At 43.4% G+C, this 25,823-nt stretch overlaps 1 protein-coding gene across 1 annotated transcript in view; it reads left to right on the forward strand.

Moving 5' to 3' along the window:
• Positions 1–25,823, forward strand: part of tenm1 (teneurin transmembrane protein 1) — a gene marked incomplete at both ends in the record, with an annotated part of 491,087 nt that overhangs the window by 317,995 nt on the left and 147,269 nt on the right. The window contains 3 exons of the mRNA XM_080745426.1: positions 11,571–11,714; positions 13,862–14,114; positions 17,971–17,991. Coding sequence (XP_080601552.1) covers positions 11,571–11,714; positions 13,862–14,114; positions 17,971–17,991 — 418 coding nt within the window. The remainder of the gene's footprint in view (positions 1–11,570; positions 11,715–13,861; positions 14,115–17,970; positions 17,992–25,823) is intronic.

The raw sequence follows: 25,823 nt of genomic DNA on the forward strand, positions 1-25,823 counted from the left end.
TGACATACTGTCCATACACTACAGTACTTGGTATGTCCCCATATGTGAACACACTGCGGTATTAGAACAGACAAAGCTGAGGAAACACTACGAGAGGCGCGGCTGTTTGGGAAGGTTGTTGGGAAGCTATAGAGTGAATGGTATTATACAATAGCATCACAGGCCAGTCTGTGATGTCATCTCCACATTTGGGCAATTCATCGTTTTTATCAACAACAAAAAAATAGCTGATCTACAAGCACATGTATGTGTGGGTGTGTGTGTGTGTGTGTGTGTGTGTGTGTGTGTGTGTGTGTGTGTGTGTCTGTGTGTATATATATATATATATATATATATATTTATATATATATATATATATATATATATATATATATATACTCAGTATATACCACAGTAAAACAGTACACACAGACACACAAACACACAGACAGCACGGTGTTTGTGCTGGCGTGCGTGGACGGTTATAGTGTGTTTCTATGTGTGCAAGTCAATTACAGCTTACACAATGGCAAACAAGCGTGCAGAACAAGCTCCTTGCTATTGCCTGAATTCAGACGGGACAGTGGAGATTGAGTGGAGGTTATGTCGGAGGGCTGGCATGCAGGTCCCAAGCAGGACCCACAGGGGGGGACTCTGTGGTTCTGTGGTCAGCCTGCTCTGACCTGGCTGGGATAACACAGATGTTGTCTGCATGCAGCAGGGGCCCCTGTCACACCAGGTGTCCTGCACTGGTGGAAAGGAACTAAGTACAGTACATTTACTCAAGTACTGTAATTAAGTACACCTTTGAGGTATTTGTACTTTACTTGCGTATTTCCAATATTTTTACTTCTACTCCGCTGCATCTCGGATGCAGATATTGTACTTTTTACTCCACTACTGTAAGTTTATTTGAAAACGTTAGTTGCTACGTAGTTACTTTGTAGATTTTGATTATTATTGCAAAACATGCATTAACAACGTCAGACCTATAATACATTTCGGCCATTTGAAAATAGCCCATCTACATTGTGAGCTTGTAGATCGGCTGCTTTCAAAAGATGATTGTACACCCCAAGTGCGGCAGAGGGAGAGCAGAGCCCAGGATTACAGCTTAGGCAATTGGCACTGGGTGAAAAAATGGGTTACAAAATCGTGGGATAAAAACCTTGAAATGGCACATTCCGTATAACGAGTACTTACTTTTGGTACTTAAAGTACATTTTGATGCCAATTTCCTACTTTTACCCAAGTATTTTTTTTACCTACAGAGCAGTATTGACACTTTTACTCAAGTAAAACATGAGTACTTTTCCCACCACTGATACCAGGTGTCCTCCACATCCACAACCTCCATCTCCTCTCTCGGCCTGATTTTTTCACCCTTTTTTTAAATCCGTGCCCTTCCCAGCTCCGTCCTCACCTCCATCCTGTCCTCTGTGCCTCGCTCAGACCCCCCCCCCCCCTCCTCCCCCCCCCCCCCCCCCCCATACACACACACATCCTCTCTGCCCGCTTTCTTTTTCTTCTCTTCCGTTGCTTGTCGTCTCCTCGGCTGCCTCTGATCTCCCCTGTTACCTCTGCGCTGTCTTTGCTCTGACCTCCCTTGTTCCTCTCCTCTCCACCCGTGTTCTCCTCTGATCTGCCCCTCCGTGTGGAGCTCCTTGTTGGCACGCACACACATGTACACACACACACACACACACACACACACACACACACACATGAGCGAGCACGCAAACACACAGAGCAGAGAGAGAGCGAGAGAGAGAAAGAAAGAAAGTTCACGCTCTGTTTGCTGGGGCGCGAGCGAGCTCATTGCCTGAGGCTTCTGCGGAGGGAATGAAAGCTTTCACCTGTGAGATATTGAGTGTGTGTTGTTTATGTACTGTCGAGTGCATATGTGTTTGTTTGCCTGCGCGTGTCTCTCTCTCTCTCTCTCTCTCTCTCTCTCTCTCTCTCTCTCTCTCTCTCTCTCTCTCTCTCTCTCTCTCTCTCTCTCTCTCTCTCTCTCTCTCTCTCTCTCTCTCTCTCTCTCTCTCTCTCTCTCTCTCTCTGTGTGTGTGTGTGTGTGCACTCGTGCCCCTGCTTTTGTAATATAGCCATAGCAATATTCTCCTGTGCAGCAGTTTTCAAAACACTGACACGTTCCCTCTGAGAGTTCTTTGTCCGTGGCGCCCTGGAAAAGCCTCATGTCTAAAAAAAAAAAGAAGATGGAAGAACTCGTTTTTTGTGGAATTGAGTGAGAGATAGAGAGAGTGAGTCTGTGATTTCCCTTTTGGCGCGCCAAGGTATATTTCTGTCTTGTTTCAATGCATTTTCAATCGGATGGTTTCAGGGTCGCGGGAGGATGTGTGCTCAACTGGGGCACAATGTCAGCCGAAGTTTCGGCAGAAACGCAGTGCCCCGTCGAGAGTTCGTTAACTCAGTTTCCTGCCGCGATACGAGAAGTTAATTACTTTCTCAAATATGTGATTCTGTGATATTTTGTTTCTGCCCCAATTATGTTCAGTAATCTGAACTTCAAAGTGCGGCAAATCATTCAGACTCGAATGAACGTTACTTACAACAGTGTAAAACTAATCTCAAATGCTCCAAACAATTACCAAACATTTCAATAAACATATCCGCGATGTCGGGCTGAAACCTTGTATCTCCTTTTGTTTTATATATAAATTAATGCAATTTTCTATTCTTTATAGCGAAAAGTATCAAAACTAGCTGATCTACAACTGATGATATTCCATTTTAGGGAGTACAGGAAAGGAGTGCTGCATGGATCCACAATTATGCAAAACTTAAACAGGGTCTCTCTGAGATGGGGTTTGAAAAATAATAAAACAGTCCAGTATTGTGGAATGCTTCAGGAGAACTTTAACCCTTTAAGACGGGAACACATCTGTGTCACTTAACCACTTTAACCATTATTATATGCTTTGTCTATTAAAGAAATAGCACATATACAAGCTCATATAGCACGGCACTTGGTGCAAATCTTTGAATATATATTATTTTAAAGCGGACATTTTAATTAAAATCTTTGCCACTCGTGGGGTTCCTGGAACAACATATTTTGAGATGGAAGTCGGCGGATAAACACATATCATTCTAGGGGTCCTTGTCATTAAAAACTTTGGCACCACAGATAAAGAAAATTTTGTTGGGATTTAGAAGACATTTTTAGATATTTTGTCAGGTCTTTTCAGATCATGAATCTCGGGATGCACATGGGAACATCGTGGCTCCAGTGTGGATCTCCGGCTTCATGTGCCTAGCATCTGTTGTCAGTAGTCTATGGCATATATTTATGACGTATAGACTTCCAATGTAAAAGTAGATAATGTTTAATTATGTGAAAACAAACGTGTGGGAGTACAGTACTTCTTTGGCCTACTGGCGTTGTGCACAAGAAATGTGGTGCTGATCGGTTCAGCAGTTTGCGGGATTAGCTTCGTATGCAGAGACAGAGAGTCAGACAGGCAACACAGACAGACAACACAGACAGACATAGACAGACAGACAGACAGACAGACAGACAGACAGACAGACAGACAGACAGACAGACAGACAGACAGACAGACAGACAGACAGACAGACAGACAGACCCTCCTAATAGACGGGCTAGCCTCCTGCAGAGCCTCCAAGGCAGCAGACTGTTGGGTTGAAACAGTAAAACGCCTGTGTGACTTCATCAAGGCACACAGGTCATGAAAAGCATGACCTGTGTACACACCATTTAACATTTAGTACACACCATTTAACAGCCACATCAAACAATGAATCAGCATCAATCAGCATCAGTAATTCAATGCGATATTAAAACAGGAGTGTACACACCATCGAGCACATAATATAGAACGTGATACAAAGTACAAGCAAAAAGAAGAAAAATACTTTTTTTTAAAATAGGCTCTTCGATGCTCTGATATATATTTTTCTCCCCCAATTATGTCGGGGGAGCCCCAGCAATCTCAACTTCAAAGTGTAGTAAAACGCGTTCGGACCCCAAATGAAACGTTGCGCGCCATAAAAACTAATCTAACACACACAACAAAATATCAATCATTTCAATAAACCTGTTGGACTTGCTTTGAAACTTTTCTCCCCGTGGAACCATAACTTTTCCCCCTCTCCTCCTCGCATCCCCCTCTGCGAGGGTTCTCTTTGCCTCTCTAATCATATTATTGATTCCGCGCGGCGAGGCGGAGATTTAGGAAGAGCTTAATCTGGGATTTCCCTGCTTGTACACGCGTTCCTCTCTGCCGCTCCTCTTCCCCCAGACCTCTGCTCCCTGCTTCTGTGAGAATGTTTAATACGGTCAAAGACACACGGGGACGTCTGCTACACACCTGAGCCGCCGTTCTACCTCAAAACCCATGGACAGGACGGTAGCTTGTTCATACGATTGCATCACTCCTGTCTCTCTGTCGTAATTCAACATCATACAATTTTACCATTCACGATTTAGGCATTTAGCAGGCGCTCTTATCCAGAGTGACTTAAGATAAGCATGGTAAACGCGTACCTCAAATGAAGAGAGACAGTGTAGTGTCTCAGTAAACTAGGATCACAGGTAAACCAGTCAAACCTACTATTAAAACAATATTCTATATATTGAAACTAAATGAATAGCCTCTGTCTAAATAACATGCTGTCTAAATGACATTATCCTCATCTCACAGTGTCTATGAGCTGTGCTGTATTCTTTAATTTCAAGGACTCCCACTTTAAATGTATTTGATGTACCGGTATTTGATGCCATTTATTGAATCTCCGGGACCTCTATCTACGACGCTGTACAATTCCCTTTGTTCATTTAACTCTGAGAGTGTACAAATGGAGACAGGGTCCATTTGGTTCTATGTGCACACTCTCTGAGTCACAGACCCTTGAGGGACCCCTGGAGGACCCCAGGCCCCACTTTAAGAAGCAGTGGGTTAAGCTTACTAGGATAGCGTGTGATGGCTATACTGCTTTAAACGCACCAAATACCCACTGCCCCTGCGTGAGCCGCCTTCTGAAGGTTTCATGCTTGGCTTCATTTGTGATTTGGACTGTGACAGTTACAGTACTTTGAATTTGGTGTGGCAGTCTTCAATGCACATGAGGGCAAGCTGTTACAAATATAAGGCATCATATTTGTACAGGACTGTGTAAATTACATGTTTTCATGGCTTTGTATTTACTGTGTGTGCGTACACTGTGTGTGCGTACACTGTGTGTGTGTGTGTGTGTGTGTGTGTGTGTGTGTGTGTGTGTGTGTGTGTGTGTGTGTGTGCGTGCGTGCGTGTGTGTGCCTCTATTTCGAGGGTGTTAAACGTTGTTTTATCATGACGGTTTGACACACGGCAACGAAATCGTCATAGCTGGTGCTAATTGACCAAAATGGTGCGAGGCGGGGCTGTTGAAAAGGGACGGCCCACAAATACTGTATATTTTCGCTGTTTATTTTATTATCTATTTGTTCTTGAGTGTACTATTTCAGTTGTCTTCAAAGTTGGGCGAGGGGCCCCAAAAAGAAAATATTATACATACTGTACATCAAAAAATATCAGTTGGTTACCTCCATATTTTGGTCAAGTACAGCCCTGGTTCTTTTCAAACCCATTTGGGCGCAGTCAGGTGCTATGGATATTTGGATTATTCAAAATGCGCTGATTATTTATCCTGCCTTATTACTCCGTTTGCACTTGACTTCATTTGAATCTGTTTGTTTTTTCTGTGATTGCTTTATGTTGTGTATGTTTTATGTTGTCCTGCTGCTACCCTGCACGGGGCTTCCTCATAGAAGAGATGTTGATCTCAGTGGGATTTTCACCTGTATAAATAAAGGTTTAATACAAAGAAAAACATGTGGGAGGTCCTCCATGGAAAGGTCCAGTCCTCATGGTTCTCCAAATAAAGCAGAAAAGAGATAGTTCATCTGTAAGGTCTACACCAGGGTTCCCCAATAGGCAGCCCGTGGGCCATTTGCGGCCCACGGGGGCTACTGTCTGGCCCCCACCAACCCCAGTAATAATGGTGGTATAAGAGCAGCAACAACACTAGTATATCGTCATTGTTGGGTGGAAATCTTGTATCTCCAAATTTGTACGCTCTTTCCCAAATCATACAAGGCCGTCGCACAAAAGTAGTGAAAACAGCAGATCTACAAGCACACAACGCCTCGCATCGGCTGTTTTCACTAGTTTAAATCATTTTTAAAATGATAAATGCAAAACGAACGGTTTTGGATTTTCACCCGACAACAACGATATCTGAACTGTCGCTGGAGTAGCGGGAACGCCACCGTCGCCACCGTACCCTAGACATAATTCGGCCCTTGGGGAAAACTTATTGGGGAACCCTGGTCTACACCTTGCTTGACCTGACATTCGGTTATATTAGCTTAGCACCATGTATGCGTGGAACTCACAGCGAACAAACGGCAGTTATCCGTCTACTGTTTACAGTTTACTGCCCTCAGACTAGAGGCTGAAGTGGAGTGGTATAAATTGCTGCGGGCCTGCTGAGCCGAGCACACTGTTGACAGTTGTTAGCTGTAGTGGCGGGCGGCGCGGCATGGTTGCGGCGGTATCATTACAGCCGTGAGGCTCGGCTAATTCTAGGTCTTCTTCTGATTAGGACTCTGCTCGCCTCTCTCAGGCCTCCTGGGTGTAAACACACTGATGAGGTCTCATTACGCTGCCTTTCATCTGCCTCTTCATTCACTATAGGAGAGCGCCGACGCACACGGGGAAGGCGGCTGTGCAAATGTGTACGTGAGCACGCGGTCGTGTGTGTGCGCGCGCTGTTGTCTTCAACTGCGTGTGTGAATTCCTAGATTTTATTTGTTACGTCTCATGTGCTTGCGCACAAGAGTTGTTCTGTTCGGCTGTGTTGTACTAGCAGAAAATACAAAGCTAGAATTAAAGAAAAAAACAAGAATTAATAAGATAAAAATACTGGCAATAATGACGCTCTTATCAAGAGCGACTTGCAATTAACAAGGTAAACACATAAATCAAATGGAGAGATAGTGTAGTGTCTCAGTTAAACCAAAAACCTATGGCCTCTGTCTAAACAATACACTATTAAAATAATAATTTGTACATTGAAACTACAGGATACCAGGTAAAAAATTAATGAACCTAGCATCCTACATGCTATCCAAATTACATTTTAACTTTGTGGTCGATTAAAAAAACAAGCCTACGCAACAAAAGACATGAGAACAAATGAGCAGGATTTGTCTGCATGGTCTTCATAAGTAGGCCAAGTGCTACGGGCTAAGGTTGGGTCTGAAGAATTGAATCGTCAGATTACGGATGGGAGATTGGGAGTGAGTCTGTAGATCTGACTGCAATGAGTTTGTTCCACAGTTTGGGAGCCAGGAGGGAGAAGAGTCTGGGCCTGGCACGCTGTGGCCGGGTGTTTTAGACCAGTGGTTCTCAACCTTTTGAGGCCGCAACCCCCAAAAGAATCATATTTGAAGCGGGGAACCCCCACCCTGACGAGCACTAAGAGTTGAGGCATTAGATGTTGTATATCACGGTTCTATTGTGAAAATAGCAGATTTCTATGCTGAGCCTGTTTATCGGCTATTTTCACAATTTCTGCCTCCAATATGTGTCAATTTGCCCAATTTTTAATTTGTTGTTTCAAAGGTATTATAATGTCCTTAAATTGTCACTTAAGAAATGTGCTATACACTTAAACTTTATGTTGTTTTGTTTACAGTGGAGTGAGAAAACAACATTGCATATTAAGTTAATCATCTGGGGACCCCCCAAAATAATTTGGGGACCCCCCTGGGGATTCCTACCCACAGGTTGAGAAACAGTTGAGAACGAGTCTAAAGGCCTCTCCATACTTTGACCGAAACCGCCGTTTTCGGTCAAAAGGTCCTTTTCTACCATAAAATTATATCCCTCGGGACTTCTGAAAAGCATTGGACTGAACGAGAGTTCGGAAATTTGCACGTCGGAAAACACAACTCACCGAACATTTCAGTCGAAGTATGGAGAGGCCTTTAGGCAGCGGTGGGAAAAGTTCTCACATTTCTTACTTAAGTAAAAGTATCAATACTGCGATTTAGAAATACTCTGTTAGGGTGAATACACACCAAAATCTGGTCGCCAGTGGATAAACTCTTTTTGTGCGCGGCTGACTAAAAACGCAGCGAGCGCATTCTGTCCCAAAGCAGCGACGCGCCTGTCAGTCACTTCCAGAACCCTCCCCATTCCGCCTTTGACTCACCCGATTGGACAGAGGGGGGAAACCGAAGAATGTATCTGCTCCAGCATAAACACAAGGTTTATACCACTCTCATAGGTATTTTGGTGTGTGTGCACCCTTACAAGTGAAAGTCCAGAATTCTAAATGTACTTTAGGTATCAAAATGTACTTAAGGTACCGAAAGTAGAAAGTATTCATTAGGCAGAATGTCCCAATTCAAGTATTCAAATATATAAAAATCTTTTGAAAATAGCAGATCTACAAGCTCGTGACACATTGTGAGCCTGTAGATTGGCTATTTTCAAATGGCCGCTATGTAGGGCTGAGGTTGTTAATGTATGTTTTGTAATTATAAACAAAATCTATAAAGTAACTAGTACTAAAGTTTTCAATTAATGTAGTGGAGTAAAAGTACAATAATTGGATCCGAGATGTAGTGGAGTAGAAGTAAAAGTATTGGAAATTGGAATTACATATTAAGTAAAGTACAAATAAGTCAAAATTGCCCAGTAATTAAGCAAATGTACTTACCGGTAGTTACTCTCCACCAGGGGCGTCACAAGGGGTAGGAAAGTGGGACTGAGTTACCGGGGCCCAAGGTGGAGGGGCCCTAATAACTTTATCTATTGAAAAATAGCAGATCTACAAGCTCACAGCGCGGCACCGAGTGCCGCGCTGCGAGCTTGTAGATCTGCTATTTTTGAAAAGTTGTGAAAATCTTTGAATATATGTATTTTTTAAGCGAACATTTCTAACTAAAATTTTGCTTCTGGGGGGTCCCTCGAACGAAATATTTTGAGATCGGGGTCCGTGTCCAAATACATATCATCTTGGGGGTCCTTGACATAGGTTTCTTGCACACATTTTCACGATTTTTCAAAAATAGCAGATCTACAAGCTCGCAGCGCGGCACTCGGTGCCGCGCTGTGAGCTTGTATATCTGCTATTTTTCAATAGTTAACATTCATGGGGGGGGGGGCCCGCAGTGAATCCTTGTACCCAGGGCCCAGAATTTGGTGTGACGCCCCTGCTCTCCACCACTGGTTTTAGTGAAGGTTCAGGCAGCTTGCAGTGCTACTATAGCTGATCTGAGTGAGCGGGAAGGGGTCGTAGGCTTTGTAGGTATGGGGTGCCATACCTTTAGTTCCCTTGTGAGCCATCATCCATGCTTTGTACGGACAGCAACTGGGAGCCAATATAGTATATTATATACTATACCGTATTATGATTATGTGTGCAATCATTAAAAAAGTCTCAGGAGCCGGTGGGATGCATTTAAATAATATAATTGGCATGCTGTGTGTGTACTGTAGAATTAATTGAAAATGAATAAACATTTAATTGATTGTACATGGTGTAATGCTGGTATGTGTACCCTTAAACCGTGTCAACACTGTTATTATATTAATTTAAAATAATTACATGTGAGAAGTTTTTGCTTTCATAAAGAATGTCCGGACTTGTTATTCAGAGTTCATTCTCTGTGTGTGTGTGTGTGTGTGTGTGTGTGTGTGTGTGTGTGTGTGTGTGTGTGTGTGTGTGTGTGTGTGTGTGTGTGTGTGTGTGTGTGTGTGTGTGTGTGTGTGTGTGTGTGTGTGTGTGTGTGTGCGCGTGCATGTATGCGTGTGTGCATGCACATGCTTGTGCGTGTGTGTGTGTGTGTGTGTTTTACAACACTTGTGAGGACCTTTTCCCTGGGTTAAACAAAATATATTTAAGGGAGGTTTACAATTAAGAAAAGATTCAGGTTAGGGTTACGACTGGACATATACAGACTGTAGGGATTGGGATTAGAGTTCTCCCTATTTCAAAGGGACGTGAGGCGATATCACACACAGCCTCTGAGCTTGTATATAGATCTGCTGTGTTTCAGCTATATTTTTCAACAGCGTCCTACAATGTTGATGTCCCCACAACAATACAGATGTGCCGTTTTTCAAGTCTTCAGGCTTCAGGCACCTTATAATAGGACCTGAGGGCATCCATGATGACATAAAACGGTCCATGGGTCCTTCATCAGCAAATTTCAATAGGTGTCAAAGAACCTAGGTGTTCTTTTTGATAGTAACATGAACTTTGAACCACATACAAAAAAAGAAAAAAAAAGTGGTCCAAACCTGTTTCTTCCAGTTAAGAAATATAACAAAAATCAAGTTCCTATTGACACCTGGAAAAATTGATCCATGCTTTTGTTTCCTCACGGTTGGATTATTGCAGTTCTTTGTTTTCCACCCTGAGTTGCTCTTCTATACACCGCCTCCAGCTAGTTCAGAATGCGGCCGCTAGACCGCTTACAAATACATAATAGAAGAGCACATATTACATAACACAAAATAAAAGGGGTCCGCTTTTGCAGTAGTAGCTCCTACACTGTGGAATGACTTACCACTGTCAATAAAAAATGCCGAGTCGGTAGATGTTTTTAAAACACTGCTAAAAACTCATTTATTTAGGAAATATTTTGGTGTGTAATACTGTTTATCTCCTTGTACTGTTTATTCATTTGCACAATGCAATGCAATTCTGTTTTACTCTTGCTCTGTGATGTTTGTTTTATTTCATTGTGTTTACTGTACAGCACCTTGTAACTATTGTTTTGAAAGGCGCTTTATAAATATATTACCTTACCTTACCTTTACTGCTCTTTTCCTGAAGATTTCCTGCAAATGTATTTTTTCCCACAGGTTTCTTTCTCTGTTTTGCCTTTCACCCAAACCCGAAAATGGCAAGAAACCACTCCATTCCCATTGGAAAGCAGAATCCACCTTCATAGCTAGATTTAAACTTCGAAGTCAGAAAAGGTCATAAAAATAGCAAAAAATAGCTGATCTACAAGCTCAATGTTCTGCCAATCCACTGGAAATCTACTGTCATGCCAATGGCAGGACACGTGAAGTTTTGAAATGGCACATCTGTGGTAATACAAACCAATGTTGATGTCGTCGACTAAAACTATGACGAAAAATGTTTAAAATAAAAACTAGACTAAAAAGCTAGTGGACAAGATTCATTTTATGTTTGGTTGCTCTCAGGTTTTGCATGTTTTATGTTTGGTTGCTCTCAGGTTTTGCACGCTGAAAATAGCAGATTAGATCTGCTATTTTCAGCACACAACTAAGTGTAAAATCTGTCATAATGATGCCATCAAGGCCTGCCAAAATACATTTCAGTTGACTAAATCAACTGCAGATTTAGTGGCCTAAATCTTATGATATTTAGCCGAATAAATTTGGACTAAAACTAAATCTTTTCAGGTGACTATGACTATGACTAAAACTAAATTAAATTTTATTCAAAAGACTATGACTAAAAGAAAATTTGCTGTCAAAAACAACACTGATACAAACCTTTTTTTAATTTTAATTTTTTTCCAGTGTCGGTGGGCTATGAATACGAGGCGTGCCCCGGCGTGGTCCAGTGGGAGAGGAGGACGGCTCTGATGCAGGGCTTTGAGCTGGTCCCCACCAACCTGGGAGGCTGGTCCCTGGACAAGCACCATGCGCTCAACATCCCAAGCGGTGAGCGCACGCACACACACACACACGCACGCGCGCACGCACGCGCGCGCGCGCACACACACACACACACACACACACACACACACACACTAGGGCATTAACGAAAAAGTCGACTGAGTCGACTTCATTACACAAGTCGACTCCCACCAGAGAAAGTCGAAAGGCGAAGTTGAAAAAAGAAATCCTTTGTATTTTTTTCTATCATTATTTTTGCTCCATGTGTGCATCTGTACAGCATTCAAACAGTAGGATTGCTTATTGTCAAGAACGGAATGATCCAGTATTACAGTGCTACATTACATTTGGTATAACTTGGTTCTATTGTGAAAATATCAGATCTACATGCTCACAACGCCGATTTGAACTGCTTTAACCATTATTTAATGCTTTAACTACTGAGAAATAGCAGATCTACAAGCTCACAGCGCTGCAAGCTTGTAGATCTGCTATTTTTGAAAAATCATGACAATGTGTGCAAGTCTTTGAATATATTGACCCGATTATATAAATGTCATCTAAAAGTGTTTGTATCATCAGTGGTTCTCAAACCTTTTCATGTCAAGGACCCCCAAAATTACAGGTATTTGACCCCCAACTCAAAATATGTGGTTCCAGGGACCCCCAAAGATTTGAGTTACAAAGGTTTGCTTTGAAAATTATATATTCAAAGATTTGCACACATTATCACAAGTTAAAATAAAATGCAGATCTGCAAGCTTGCAACGCGGCACCGAGTGCCGTGCTGTGAGCTTGTATATCTGCTATTTGTTTTTTCTTCTCGAAAATAGCCCATTGGACAGGCTCGCAACGCGCCACGCCACACTTGTCCATCGGCTCATTTCTGCGAAAGATTTCCTCGTAATAAAGATGTTGGGGTAAAACCCGTGGATAGCATACAAAATAACACGCAATCCAGCATCAACATAGTGGAGAATGCATTCCAAATGCACTCACACATTCATGTGCAAAGTAGAAAAAATCACACGGAATACAAACCCGGAATACAAAACACACTCGCCAGTGATCCGGTATGCAAAGCAGAACACAACACTAAATAAAACATCGCTTTGTTGTAAGCGCTGTCCAAATAAACCACAAAAAAATAAATATTTATATATACAAAATAATACACAATTCCACTATACCAAGACAAGAGTATCTCCTACAAAACGCATGCACACACACATGCGCACTGTACACACACACCACACGCACAAACCCCAGCTAATAAAAACACAGAGAAACCCAATCTCACAGCTGTCTGTCAACAAGCAGCCCTCTCCTCTCCTCTCCTCCCCTCCCATCTCTCTCCCCATCTCATATGTGTGTGTGTGTGTGTGTGTGTGTGTGTGTGTGTGTGTGTGTGTGTGTGTGTGTGTGTGTGTGTGTGTGTGTGTGTGTGTGTGTGTGTGTGTGTGTGTGTGTGTGTGTGTGTTTGTGTGTGTGTGTGTGTGTGTTTGTGTGTGTTTGTATGCAGATCTCATAACACAGAGACATACTGTATATCATCACTGTCGGGCAGAAACCTTGTATCTCCAAGTTTCAAATGTGTATGTCTTTTTTTTCATAAAGTAAAGCCCTGCTTCATCACACAAGACTAGTGAAAATAGCAGATCTACAAGCACACAATGCCTCGTAGATGTGCTTGTAGATCTGCAAAATGAAAATGTCATATCACGATTATTGTTACAAAAGAAATCACGATTCACGATATTGTCGCGATAATCAAAATATCCCCAACTTATCCATGGGTGGAAAATTTGCCCAAAAATTGCAGATCTACAAGCTCACAACGCGCCGCAACGACGCGTTGTGAGCTTGTAGATCAGCTATTTTTTGGCAAAGAGATTTGGTAGAGTGAAAAAAAGACTATCAAGTACGTATAATATAAGTATGTTTTACCAATAGAGGGTTTCAATCGTACCGGATATGCAGCTTGGCAAATATAAGGTGAATTGATCCCAATGCATGACGGAGGACGATTTCACGAGACATTAAATCTCCACGATACGATTATCGTGAGTGTTTTTTTATCATGATAAACGATAATATCGCTTATTGTCCCATCTCTAGTTTCGACCCGACAACGACGATACGTAACCGAACGGACATCTGACTCCCACACTCTCTCTCTCTCTCCCCCTCAGGAATCCTGCACAAGGGAAATGGCGAGAACGTCTTCCTGTCCCAGCAGCCTCCGGTCATCAGCACGGTGATGGGCAACGGCTTCTACCGCAGCGTGCCGTGCGGGCCGGGCTGCACGGGCGCCGCCCGGGACATGATGCTGTTCGCCCCCGTGGCGCTGGCCAGCGGGCCCGACGGCTCGCTGTACGTGGGCGACTTCAACTTTGTCCGCCGCGTCCACCCGGACGGCTTCACGCGCACCATCCTGGAGCTCAAGTGAGTGACGACAAGCAGCGTTTCGTTCCGTCGACCGAAACTACGGCGGAAAATATTCCGTCGGCTACCTTTTTTTCACTGACGAAAAACGAAATACAAATGCTAAGCTATGATGACTTAAAGGTAGGGTAAGTGATTTCATTTAAAGTGACTAGAAATTCGCGGCCGCTGCGCGGCCGCTCACATCTAGAAATCGCGCCCTAACGGGCGCTCATATAAAAAAAAAAAGAAAGTTCAAAAAACAAAACAAAAAAAAAGTTAAAAAAAACAAAAAAAAATTGATGGTCAGCAAGGAATATGCGTTGTTGATTTTTGTATTATGTTTTTGAGACAATTGAACAACTGCTGAACGTGGAGTTGCAGATGCACATACAGACAGACATACACACACACTACCCCATTCTGATTAGGTTGTGAGGATAGTTCGCCTATTTTGTAACCAAAGCTGTATTTAATACTCACCTGGCTGTACTGGAGTTGTAAGGGCATGAATTGGTCAACTCATTCCCGTGGACAGAGCTGTGGTCATTTTTGTGCTCAATAAAAAGTAGTTCCATTGAGTTGGCGGTCCCATTATTTTGTAATAAACTAATCCACAAAACTGCCGTCATTATTATTGTTGACATATTTCTACTTCTACGAGTAATGCTCGTTCAACTTTGACCCCTCTGTAACATGGTACTATTTCTTCTCTCGAGTAGATCACTGCGCCGCACTGTCTATAACTCTATGGCGCCGCATCACTCACTGCGTATGCTCTGTGCTGCTGTGAGCTGCTGCAGCACACGCTGTTTGTTTGTTGTGTGGTCGCTGCTGATCGCTCCTACTAGCCTTGAATAGCAGCTTAGCTAACCTTTATCTGCCATTGCTAACACAAGGGAGATATATCCACGCATTTCTGGGTAAAAGAAAAACAACTTTGGCTTGTTAGAGCCAGCGAGTTTTCCCCTCTGGTCCCGTATCTAACACTACACTATGTCACTGGTGAGCACTTGCGTTCAGAGCCGCGGCAGCCCAGGCTGCTCAGCCTCTCGTCTGTAGTAAAAATAAAATATACACTTTCACTACTCACCAAAACAAAGGCGGTTCTAAGATGTTGAAAGCTTACTGTCCTTAGTGGCAACACTCGTAGCCCCCCACCTCACGTCTAAAATACACATTTGGTCCAGAAAAGAAAATATTTCACTGGAAGTTTTAGCTACTCCACACTGCCCTCTACAGATCTTGTCAATAGAAAAGTCCATTGACCAGATTTTGCCTTCGGGTGAAATATTTTTTCTTTTATGGCAAAAAGTGCATTTTAGACGTGAAATTTAGACAGATTGCCCCCACTTCTGAAAGTAGGCTTTTTACTCTATGAAGATGTCTTTGTTTTGGTGAGAAGCGAAACTGTACTTTGTATTTTTACTACAGAGGAGAGGGTGCAGCCTTTCCTAAAGCGCAAGGGCTCATCGGTGACATAGCGCTACGCTATGGACCAGAGCTACCGTTCTTAGATTGCCGAGGGTATAAACAACACAGGACTAATAAAATATATCGTCTGTACCATTGGTTCTCAAAGTGGGATCCGGGGACCCCCAGGGCAGGGTCTTTGAGGGAATATAAGGGGGTCCCCAGCTATAGTTAGGACCGAAGGCGAGATTTCAGCTTTCAGGAGCGACCAGGCAGCTATCAGTGCAGACTGTTTTGGGGGCGCGTGCTGCGGCTGCCACGGGATGCGTCCGTTGAGTTGAATGCAGTGATACACTCGAGAGAAAAAATAGTACCATGTTACAGAGGGCTCAAAGTTAAACGAGCATTGCTCGTTCAACTTAGTGGAAATATGTCAACAATAATAATGACGGCAGTTTTGTGGATTAGTTTATTACAAAATAATGGGACCGCCAACTCAGTGGAACTACTTTTTATTGAGCACAAAAATGACCACAGCTCTGTCCACGGGAATGAGTTGACCAATTCATGCCCTTGCTACAACTCCAGTACAGGTGAGTATGAAATACAGCTCTGGTTACAAAATAGGCGAACTATCACTTTGAGTTTGAGTTTTTTCGTAGGTGACAGGCCTTCCTCCAATCATGATCAAGTGCCTTGGTGCGTGTAAGGCCCCACTCGACCATGTTTGGAGGAAGGCCCCACTCTATCCTCTATCCTCCACCAAAACTGAACTCAAAACTTTTTCTCCTCACAGGGGATAAGGCTGAAGTCCAAACATGGACCAAACACTCTATAGTAACTACAGTAATACTATCAGAACATATAATAGACCCTTTTTCCTATTATTTGAATTCAATTAAATCACTTACCCTACCTTTAAGTATGTTGACAATTTTGTCAACACAAATAAACTAGTCTAAAATGTTAGGGAGGGACTACGTGGAACCAAGTAATTTTATGCTTGGTTGTGTGCAGGTGTCACTCTCCAAAAATAGCCGATCTGCAAGCTCAATTGTGGTTTTAGTTGACTAAAATCTCATGGTACTGTATGTAGTCAACTAAAACTAGAACTTTTCAGATGACTAAAATATGCCTAAAACTGCATACAAATTTGCTGTCAAAATCATATAGCTGAAAAAAGCCCCTGTACACCCCTTTAATGGCCCCTGGACACCCCTTTAATGGCCCCTTGGAGGTCCCCGGGTCCCACTTTGAGATGCAGTGCTTTAAAACGATACATGTAGGCCTACAGTATTTGTGCTATGGAGGACAAGGCTGGGGGATGGTTTGACTGATGGACTGAGACTGTGGTTAAATGTTAATGTGATGGAGCGAGGCTGAGAATAAAATGGTCTCAGACAATGTGGGTTTAGCACAGCATTAGTGCTGCTCACTGGTCATATTACAGTACAGTGTCACACACACACACACACACACACACACACACACATACACACACACACATGCACGCACGCACGCGCACACACGCGCGCACACGCACACACACACACACACACCAAATGTGGGGTCCATTTGGTTCCATTGGTACACTCTCTGAGTTATCCAATAAGGGTCCATTTGGTTCCTAACTATCATTTAGCTGGTGACCCCCTGGGACTCCCTCAAGGACCCCTGGGGGTCCCCGGACCCCACTTTGAGAACCAATGCTGTAGACAGACAGACAGACAGACAGACACATACAGCAGATACTGTAGACAGACAGACAGATTATTGTGTGTGGGTATATACTAGCATATCGTCGTTGTCGGGTGGAAACCTCGTATCTCCAAGTTTCAAATGGGTACGTTCTTTCGCAAAGTAAAGCCCTGCTTCATCAAAAAGTAGTGAAAACAGCAGATCTACAAGCACACAACGCCTCGCACCCGGCTGTTTTTACTAGTTTAAACCATTTTTAAAATGATAAATGCAAAACGAACGGTTTTGGACATACAAGGTTTTCCTCGGACAACGACCATATGAAGATGATAGCTCCTGCTGTGCTGCGGCAGGAACCAGTCACTCACTCCCTCCATTTGGGTATTCTCTCAAGCAGAACATGTAGATGGGGTTCCACGCCGAGGCACATTCTCCTTATGTAACTCTCTGTTATTACTGTATCACTGGCTAATATTTCTGCCTCAGACGGTCCGGGGAGCTTTTTCATACTGTCTGTATTTGATACCTCCCTACCCTGTCCTCCGGGAGGAAATGCCCAAAAAAAGGCTTCCTGTTTGGGTTAATATTTAATGTGGCACAACGAGGAGGGCCTAAATCAAGCCTTAATCCGTCTGTCTGTGTGTGTGTGTGTGGGGGGGGGGGGGGGGGGGGCTTCTCATTAGAACTGTAAATGATGTGTTCTTCTGTCCTCTGCTTCTCTCTCTCCTCTTTTTTGTCAAACGCTGCGTTCGTGGCTTATTATCAGGAACCGCGACACCAGGCACAGGTGAGAACCATTGATCAACACCTCCACATGCGCACGCACGCACGCACGCACGCACGCACGCACACTCACACAAATATTCATGATGCCCGCACACTCATGGACATGGACATACCTCACACACACTCTCTCTCATACAGATGTACACGCGCTCACTCACACAGATGTTCATGCACACACACACACACACACACACACACACACACACACACACACACACACACGCACACACACGCACGGAACTCAAAGAGAGAGAGGCTTGTTGTCTCAGGAGTGCAGGGGGGGGGGGGGGGGGTTAGTTTGGCTGATTGTATCTTCCATGTTTGTGAGCTGTTTGCTGCATCTGTCTGCAGTGCCGGTTCAAACGCAGTTCAAGCATCATGCTGGATACACCTCATCCTCTTAAGCCCAGCATGGGTTCTGAAGTGCAGCCTAAAGTCCATCCAGAATGGTATTTAACTGAGTCAGGATGTCAGGATTCCTGACATACTTCCTAGTGAAACAGGTTAGCGGAGCAGAACGCTGCATGAGCGGAGAGAGCTTTAAGGGCACACGTACTCTGGAGCCCGGGAGCAGGGTGTCATGATAAATGTAGGATGATATCTCCATATTTCAACTTGTGTTTTTTTTCCGTAAATTAATGCCCTTCTTCATCATGAGCTTTGAGCTTCAGCCCAGGCCTTTTTCTTAGTCCATAAATTGTGGGGTTGCAGTGTGAAATGTTTTGTGGTGATGTTGATGAGGATCAAAATAAAATAAACTAAACTAGGGTCGAACAAGTGTAGTGAGAATAGCATCATCCATATGATCTTAGATCGGCTATTTTCATTTTAAATGTTTTTCAAATAATCATAAAAATGGAATGGTTTTGGACATACAAGGTTTCTACCCAACAGCAACGATGTGTTAAATTGAATAGCAAGCACCACAGCATCAATAAGATGCATTTTACAGTGTTATTGTGAGAAACGTGACTAGTGATTGTGTGATACTTTTGATTGGTTGTAGTCTTCCGATTGCCTTATTTAATTTGGGGATGCTTTGTAGGGAGTGCACAACGAAGCAGCTCAGGCCCTTACGGAGAGAAAAGAGTAGTGACAGTTCCTAGAGAAATAGGATTGAGCAGAGAGCATTAATAATAACAATAATTTTGTCCCCCACTCATTGGGGTGTTTTTTGGTCACTATCTTTTTTCACATACCTGAAATCTGTCCTGTGCATTTTACCATCCTAGGAGCAGTGAGCAGCCGTTGGTTGCAGCACACAGGGAGCAGTAAGGGGTGAAGTGTCTTGCTCTGGGACACTTCAACACATTGCTGAGGCCTGGAATGGCCTGGAAGGCCTTATAGGCTCTCTAACCATTCAGCCATAGTTGCAGACCCTTAAGTGTCCATTTGGACCGCCGGCGGTCCCCAGACCAGACGCTGAGAAACAGTGGGTTAAACTTGGCACCAAAACCTCCTCCGCACACGGAGGTCAAGGTTAAAGCCTGCATATCCACTTTATTTTAATTCCGCTAGATGATGATGATGATGATGATGATATAAAATTTCCCCAGCTGGAAAGGGCCCATAAAACACTGAGGATTGCATACTTGGGGAGGGGAGTTTTTAGGGAAGGATTATACAGTAGGAAGGCTTGGCTGGGCCGTGTCGCGGCTCATTCACCTCCTGGGAGCAGTGTCCTGCTATAACCCTAACCCTGGCAGCGTCCCTGGTACCTGGCCAGCTCCATATGTTACACACAGGATTAGAGCCACCATCATGCCTTACTGCAGTGGAGGGGAAGAAGGTATATATATATACGCCTGTGTGTAACGCGCCTCTGTGCCTGCAGGCATGTGTATGTGTCACTATCAGCTCTTATCTGTGTGTGTGTGTGTGTGTGTGTGTGTGTGCGTGTGTGTGTGTGTGCGTGTGCGTGTGCGTGTGCGTGTGTGTGTGTGTGTGTGTGTGTGTGTGTGTGTGTGTGTGTGTGTGTGTGTGTGTGTGTGTGTGTGTGTGGGTGTGTGTGTGTGTGGGTGTGTGTTAGAGAGAGAGGGGGGGAGGTAGGACACAGGCTTATCCGATTTGTCACAACGTCATATCTGCAGAGCACCAGAGGTTCTACGCGAGCCTGCGAGGCGTACGTTTACAGCTGTATACGTTTGAGGCTGTACATGGACAAAATGTAATGGGTGATTTACTGTATACAGTAGGGATGGGACGATACGCGAAATTATCGTTTATCGTGATAAAAAACACTCACGATAATCGTATCGTGGAGATTTAATTTATTGTGATATCGTCCTCCGTCATGCACTGGGGTCAATTCACCTTTTATTTGCTGAGCTGCATATCCGGTACCATTTAAACCCTCTATAATTGGTAAAAGGTACTTATAATATATGTACTTGATACAGTATTTTTTTCTCTCTCTACCAAATGTCTTTGCCAAAAAATAGCAGATCTACAAGCTCACAATGTGAGCTTGTTGGTTTACATTTTCATATCGTCCCATCCCTAGTATACAGTATAACACCTTTCTCCAAAGTGCTTTACAGTGAACCATTCACTCACACATTAACACACCGATGACATGTAGTGGTGGAAAAAGTACATACTTTTAAAGTATCAATTAGGGATGTTCCTAGCGACTAATTTCACTGACGTGTACACGACAATTTTGAAACCGAATATTCGACTATTCGAAAAAGAATTGTTATTTTTTTTTTTATTGTAATTTCACCCAGAAAATAGCCAAAACTGAGCACACTTCGATCTATTAGGGCAAACCTCATTTGAAAAAAGTATCAAGAGTATATAAAAGCCTTTTAAAATGTTATATAATAGTGAAATCTTGCTCAAATTAATCAATGACATCATTGTGTGAATCTAGGTCAGATCAATAATTAGCGCATCAGTCGCAGCTGGACACTACAACAGCTGGGTCTGACTGGTTTCGCTATACTAACTGAGCAACAGCTCTGCTCTCTTCAAAGATAGCTACATAATGGTATTCCATTCTCAGCCAATGTATGATTAAGCATTCTCCTTGGCTTGTTCTCACCTAAAAATATGTGGGAAACCAAAACATCTCAACCGCTCATCCAAGAGGGAAACCCTGCTTGGACAGGGAGAGATATGGAGCTTATGACCTTCAGGCGGTACTAAAGTACTTCTCAACCAGTGTAGGTGTCCTACCCGACACCAGGTTTAACATACTCTCACCGTAGAAATGACCTTTTATTCATTTGTAGCGGAGCTTTAACCAGTGGCCAGTAGCTTTAACCATCATGCCTTAGCAACAGGCATGATACATTTATTTTAAGAGGTACATCTTATTCTTTCCCCTGTAGCCAAGGTTTGGCAGCTGCCATACCTTGCCATACCCAATTGACGTCTCTGGCTTTAACGTTTTACTGCAGACAAGGGAACCTGTAATGTTGCACGTTGAACCTATCGGTTCCCCACTGCGGACAACAGTGTGTGTGTGTGTGTGTGTGTGTGTGTGTGTGTGTGTGTGTGTGTGTGTGTGTGTGTGTGTGTGTGTGTGTGTGTGTGTGTGTGTGACTGTGTGTGTGTGTGTTTGTATAGGGCGATGTGGGGCTGAGAGGTACGGGCGAGCGGGGGAGATCAGAGAGATCCATCAGTCTCTGATCAGCGGCTTCGTTGCGCGGCAGGGGGGCAAGCCGCTGACGCTGAGCGCCCCTTTCTTCATCTACCCAATAGACAAGATAGCGTCTTAACCATCGGATACCTGGAACGCGCCCGAGGCGCGTTAGATTTTTACCACTTTAACCATTATTTTATGCTTTAACTATTGAAAAATAGCAGATATACGAGTGCCGCGCTGCGAGCTTGTAGATCTGCTATTTTAGAAAAATCTTGAAAATGTGTTTAAGTCTTTGAATAACTTGGCCCCGATCTTTGACCCGACTTCTAAATACTTCCTCTAAATCAGTGGTTCTCAAACTTTTTCATGTCAAGGACCCCCAAAATGACATTTATTTGGCCGCAGACCCCCATCTCAAAATGTGTTGTTCCAGGGACCCCCCCAGAAGCAGAGATTTGAGTTATAAAAGTTTGCTTTGAAAAATATATATTGAAAAATCAAGATTTTTCAAAAATAGCAGATCTACAAGCTTGCAGCGCGGCACTCGGTGCCGCGCTGTGAGCTTGTAGATCTGCTATTTTTCAATACTTGAAGCATTCAATAATTCGCCTAAGGCCTAAATGGGTTAAAGCCCAGCGTTTATTTGAAGACGGAAGGTAGGCAGGCATCACCTCATCCACTGGCGGGGGAGAGAGAGGATAGTACAGGCACGCTTTTGGAAGTCGGCGACAAGGTCGCGACTAGACGTCCTGGGCCCCCCTCCCCCCCCCCCCCCCCCCCCCCCCCCCCCCGGACACCGAAGGGGGGGGGGGGGGGGGGGTTCTTGGCAGTGCTTCACCGATGCCAGGTGCTCTAGCCCGGGATCTCTGGCGTATTCTTCCAGGGCCCCTACTGTCTGCAGTGGGTCTCGGCCCTCTGAATCATTCAGGGCCTCGTGTGCGTAGATCTCTCCCAGGACTGGGTGTTAATTATGCATGGGCAGTTCAGTGCAGAGTCCTGTAAACAGTTATGCACTTTACTGGATGCACCGCCCCGGCTTTGACTGACAGCAGCCCGGCATACCGTCACTGTCGGGCAGAAACCTTGTAGAATCCATGTTTGTTTCCTTTTATGTGTGTGTTTGTTTGTTTTTTGTAAATGAGTGTAGGCCTACTACTTCGTTTTTCGTTCGAGCTGCAAGTTCAAAAGGTGTCAATGTGTTGTGAGCTGCTATTTTCACTACCGTGTGATTTAAAGCTATACTGTGTAAGATGCTCAACTAGTGGTCAGTAGCCCTATAGCAAACTGCGGTCGCGTCCGCGTCTTTCGGCTGTTTTTCGTACCTTCACACCCCCGCGTCTGCCTCCACCTCGCCGAGAGCTATCTTTAGAGGGGTCCCTGGTTCCTGTGCGTTCAGGCATTCCGGAGAAACGGACTCCTTCACCCTGCCTGGTAGGCGAGATTACCTTTTGAGTATAGAGACACACGGGCGACTACAAATATGGCCGCCATAGCGACCCCACTTCAAGATGCGCTGTGATTGGCCGGCAGTGTATAACCCTCGCTGTGATTGGCCGGTAGTGTGATGACGTAATTTTGCCGGGAAATCCCGCCCCTGTCACGGCTAAGTAGAAAACATATAAAGAGAAGGCTTCAGAAGCTGAAAATAACGGAGTGGGGGTTCTAAAACTTTAGCGATTTAACAGTTAGGACAATTTTAAGATTTGTTTTATAAAAAAAGTTACATGGTATAACTTTAAGTCTGTTGGTTTTTATAAAGATTTAACCAATGAAATTATTAACAATAGTTAAAGCCCCCTCTAGCCCCCCCCCCCCCCCCCCCCTGGAGCCTTCCCTGGAGAAAATGGTGTCAAAATATTTAGCACTGCATGCTGTTCTAAGGTAAACATTTTATAACCATCTTTAGTTGTAGGAAAACAGATGGCTCTCCTTAGATTTAGAGTTTAATGGCAAGAGAGCTTTGAAATGTCTCCCAATTTAAAAATTAAAATTAAATCTGAATCAGTCTATATCAGAGCTCATGGTGGTTGTCTCTAATTGCAGGGTCATTAAAAATGCTTTTTAAGTTCTTGTGCTCTTACTGACGAGGTTGGTGCTCTGAAATCTACCCCGCGGTGTGATATGTTCTGTAATTAGTGGGAAAAAAGTTATATATATATGTGTGTGTGTGTGTGTGTGCGTGCGTGTGCGCGTGTGCGTGTGCGTGTGCGTGTGCGTGTGCGTGTGCGTGTGTGTGTGTGTGTGTGTGTGTGTGTGTGTGTGTGTGTGTGTTTGTATAGGGCTGTAACTATCGATTATCTGTAGCGCTATTACTCAATTATTGATTGATTTTCTTATCATCTACAAAATGAGTTATTCTGATTAACCACTTAACCCCTATTGTGTACTTTGACGTACAAGGGTATAAATGGTAAATGGTGCATTTGTATATAGCGCCTTTATGCAAGGCGCTTTACTTAGATTGTGCATTACATTCACACACATATTCATACACCAATGGCAGAGGAAACCATGCAAGGCACCAAGGGGTTCAGAGTCTTGCTCAAGGACTCTTCGGCATATGGACAGGAGGAGCCGGGATTTGAACTGCCACCCAGGGATCATTGGCCAACCTGCTCTACCTCCTGAACCACAGCCACCCCACGCATAATAAGCCAAAAAAAGGCAGTCTTTTTTCACCATTTTTGGAAAATGGTTATTTTATTCAAATCGATAATTGTTTTTATAATGGGTCAAATTGAACTTTTCCACACATATTTTACAGATCAAATGAAGCCTCGTGACCATATTCACACAGCAGCAGTGCCAGTGGTGGATCCCCCAACGGACCCAATGATCAGGATATTGGTATAGAATATTTTACTGACTGATATCCACTGGTCAAGAGTCTGACCACCTATTTAATTAAAATGAAATAGACTCCCACATACAGAGCCCCAGGGCTCATTCAAGTCAGTCTTAGGGGTCCCAAGAGTCTCAGTAATTGCCTCTGCTCATAAACAGATGCATACTTAGGTTTGCTGTCCTTTCTGAGTGTCCAAGGCCCTTACACCTTCTGTATACTGTATAGCAGTGAGTGGTTGGCCAACTTTTTAGCCCATGACCCAAAAGAGCAGATCGTCTATTTGACTACTTCTTAATTATTATTATTATTATATTTTATTTAGGGAATTTCTTAGATGTGTTTGTTTCTTTGTTTGAAAATGTAAAAAAAAATCTCCAATTTATTTATTATTTCTAAGGGAAAAGGCGATTTAAAAAAAAGAAAGAAAATATATATACTTTTTTTTTTTTTTTTTTTTTCTAGGAAGAGAAATTGGATTTTTACTCGAGTCTTGACCCATAAAAATTGGTCCGTGACCCAGAAAATCTGGGAAACATTGCTCTACAGTATAACTGGTTTTAGAGAGGACATAGCAGGTCACTACAATGATGTATGTAAAATATGTGTCCATTGACCATTTTATAGGAGGGATTGGCCAGCCCAGCTCTGGTCTATTGATTATGTATATTTTTTTCATGTATTTATATTGAGTTCTCATGCAGATGTCCTAGCATATAAGTGGCAATACTGTAAATGCATGGCGTTTATTTGAAATCCCGCCAGGTACCTATATAGCTACTTAATAAGTTGTTATTAAGGTGACCTCATGCACAGAGCTCTTTCTCTTTGATCTCCCACCCAGCTAAACTTAGATTTAACGAGCATCGAGTTTTCCCCTCCAGTGAAAGTCTATCAAAGTACAATATTAATGCCTGTCAATCACCCCTGATGTGTGCGTGAAGGAGGTTTTATTGGCTAAAGTACTTTGCAGATGGAGCATTGATTTATTGAAGAATTTATTAGAAGTTTGCTTAGGAAAAGGTACAGTTTCATGTCAGTACAGTTCACTACAAGGTCAACTAAAAGGATACACTCATGGCTATATAACATTGCATGACAGACAGATAGAACACAGTACTATGCAGAAATAAATACGAAAAGAAAAACAGTCATGAAAAACATGATGCAAAAATACATGTTTTTTACAATAGAAGAGTCGGGGAGAGCTAAGGTTAGGCTAAGTTTACTGTTACCAGTTTCGAGTAGCAACCGCCTGTAAGTGGCTTTTCAGAGTGGTTTTAAAGGAAGTTAGGGATTTACACTCCTTTAAGGCCTTTGATATAGGGCGTCAGGGACATGCAGAGAATGTTTTCCAAAAGGGCCTTTTGGTGGAAGCACCGAAAATAGCAGACCTCCA

This window comes from Nannobrachium achirus (genome assembly GCF_963921795.1).
Source record: "Nannobrachium achirus genome assembly, chromosome: 17".
Lineage (NCBI taxonomy): Eukaryota > Metazoa > Chordata > Actinopteri > Myctophiformes > Myctophidae > Nannobrachium > Nannobrachium achirus.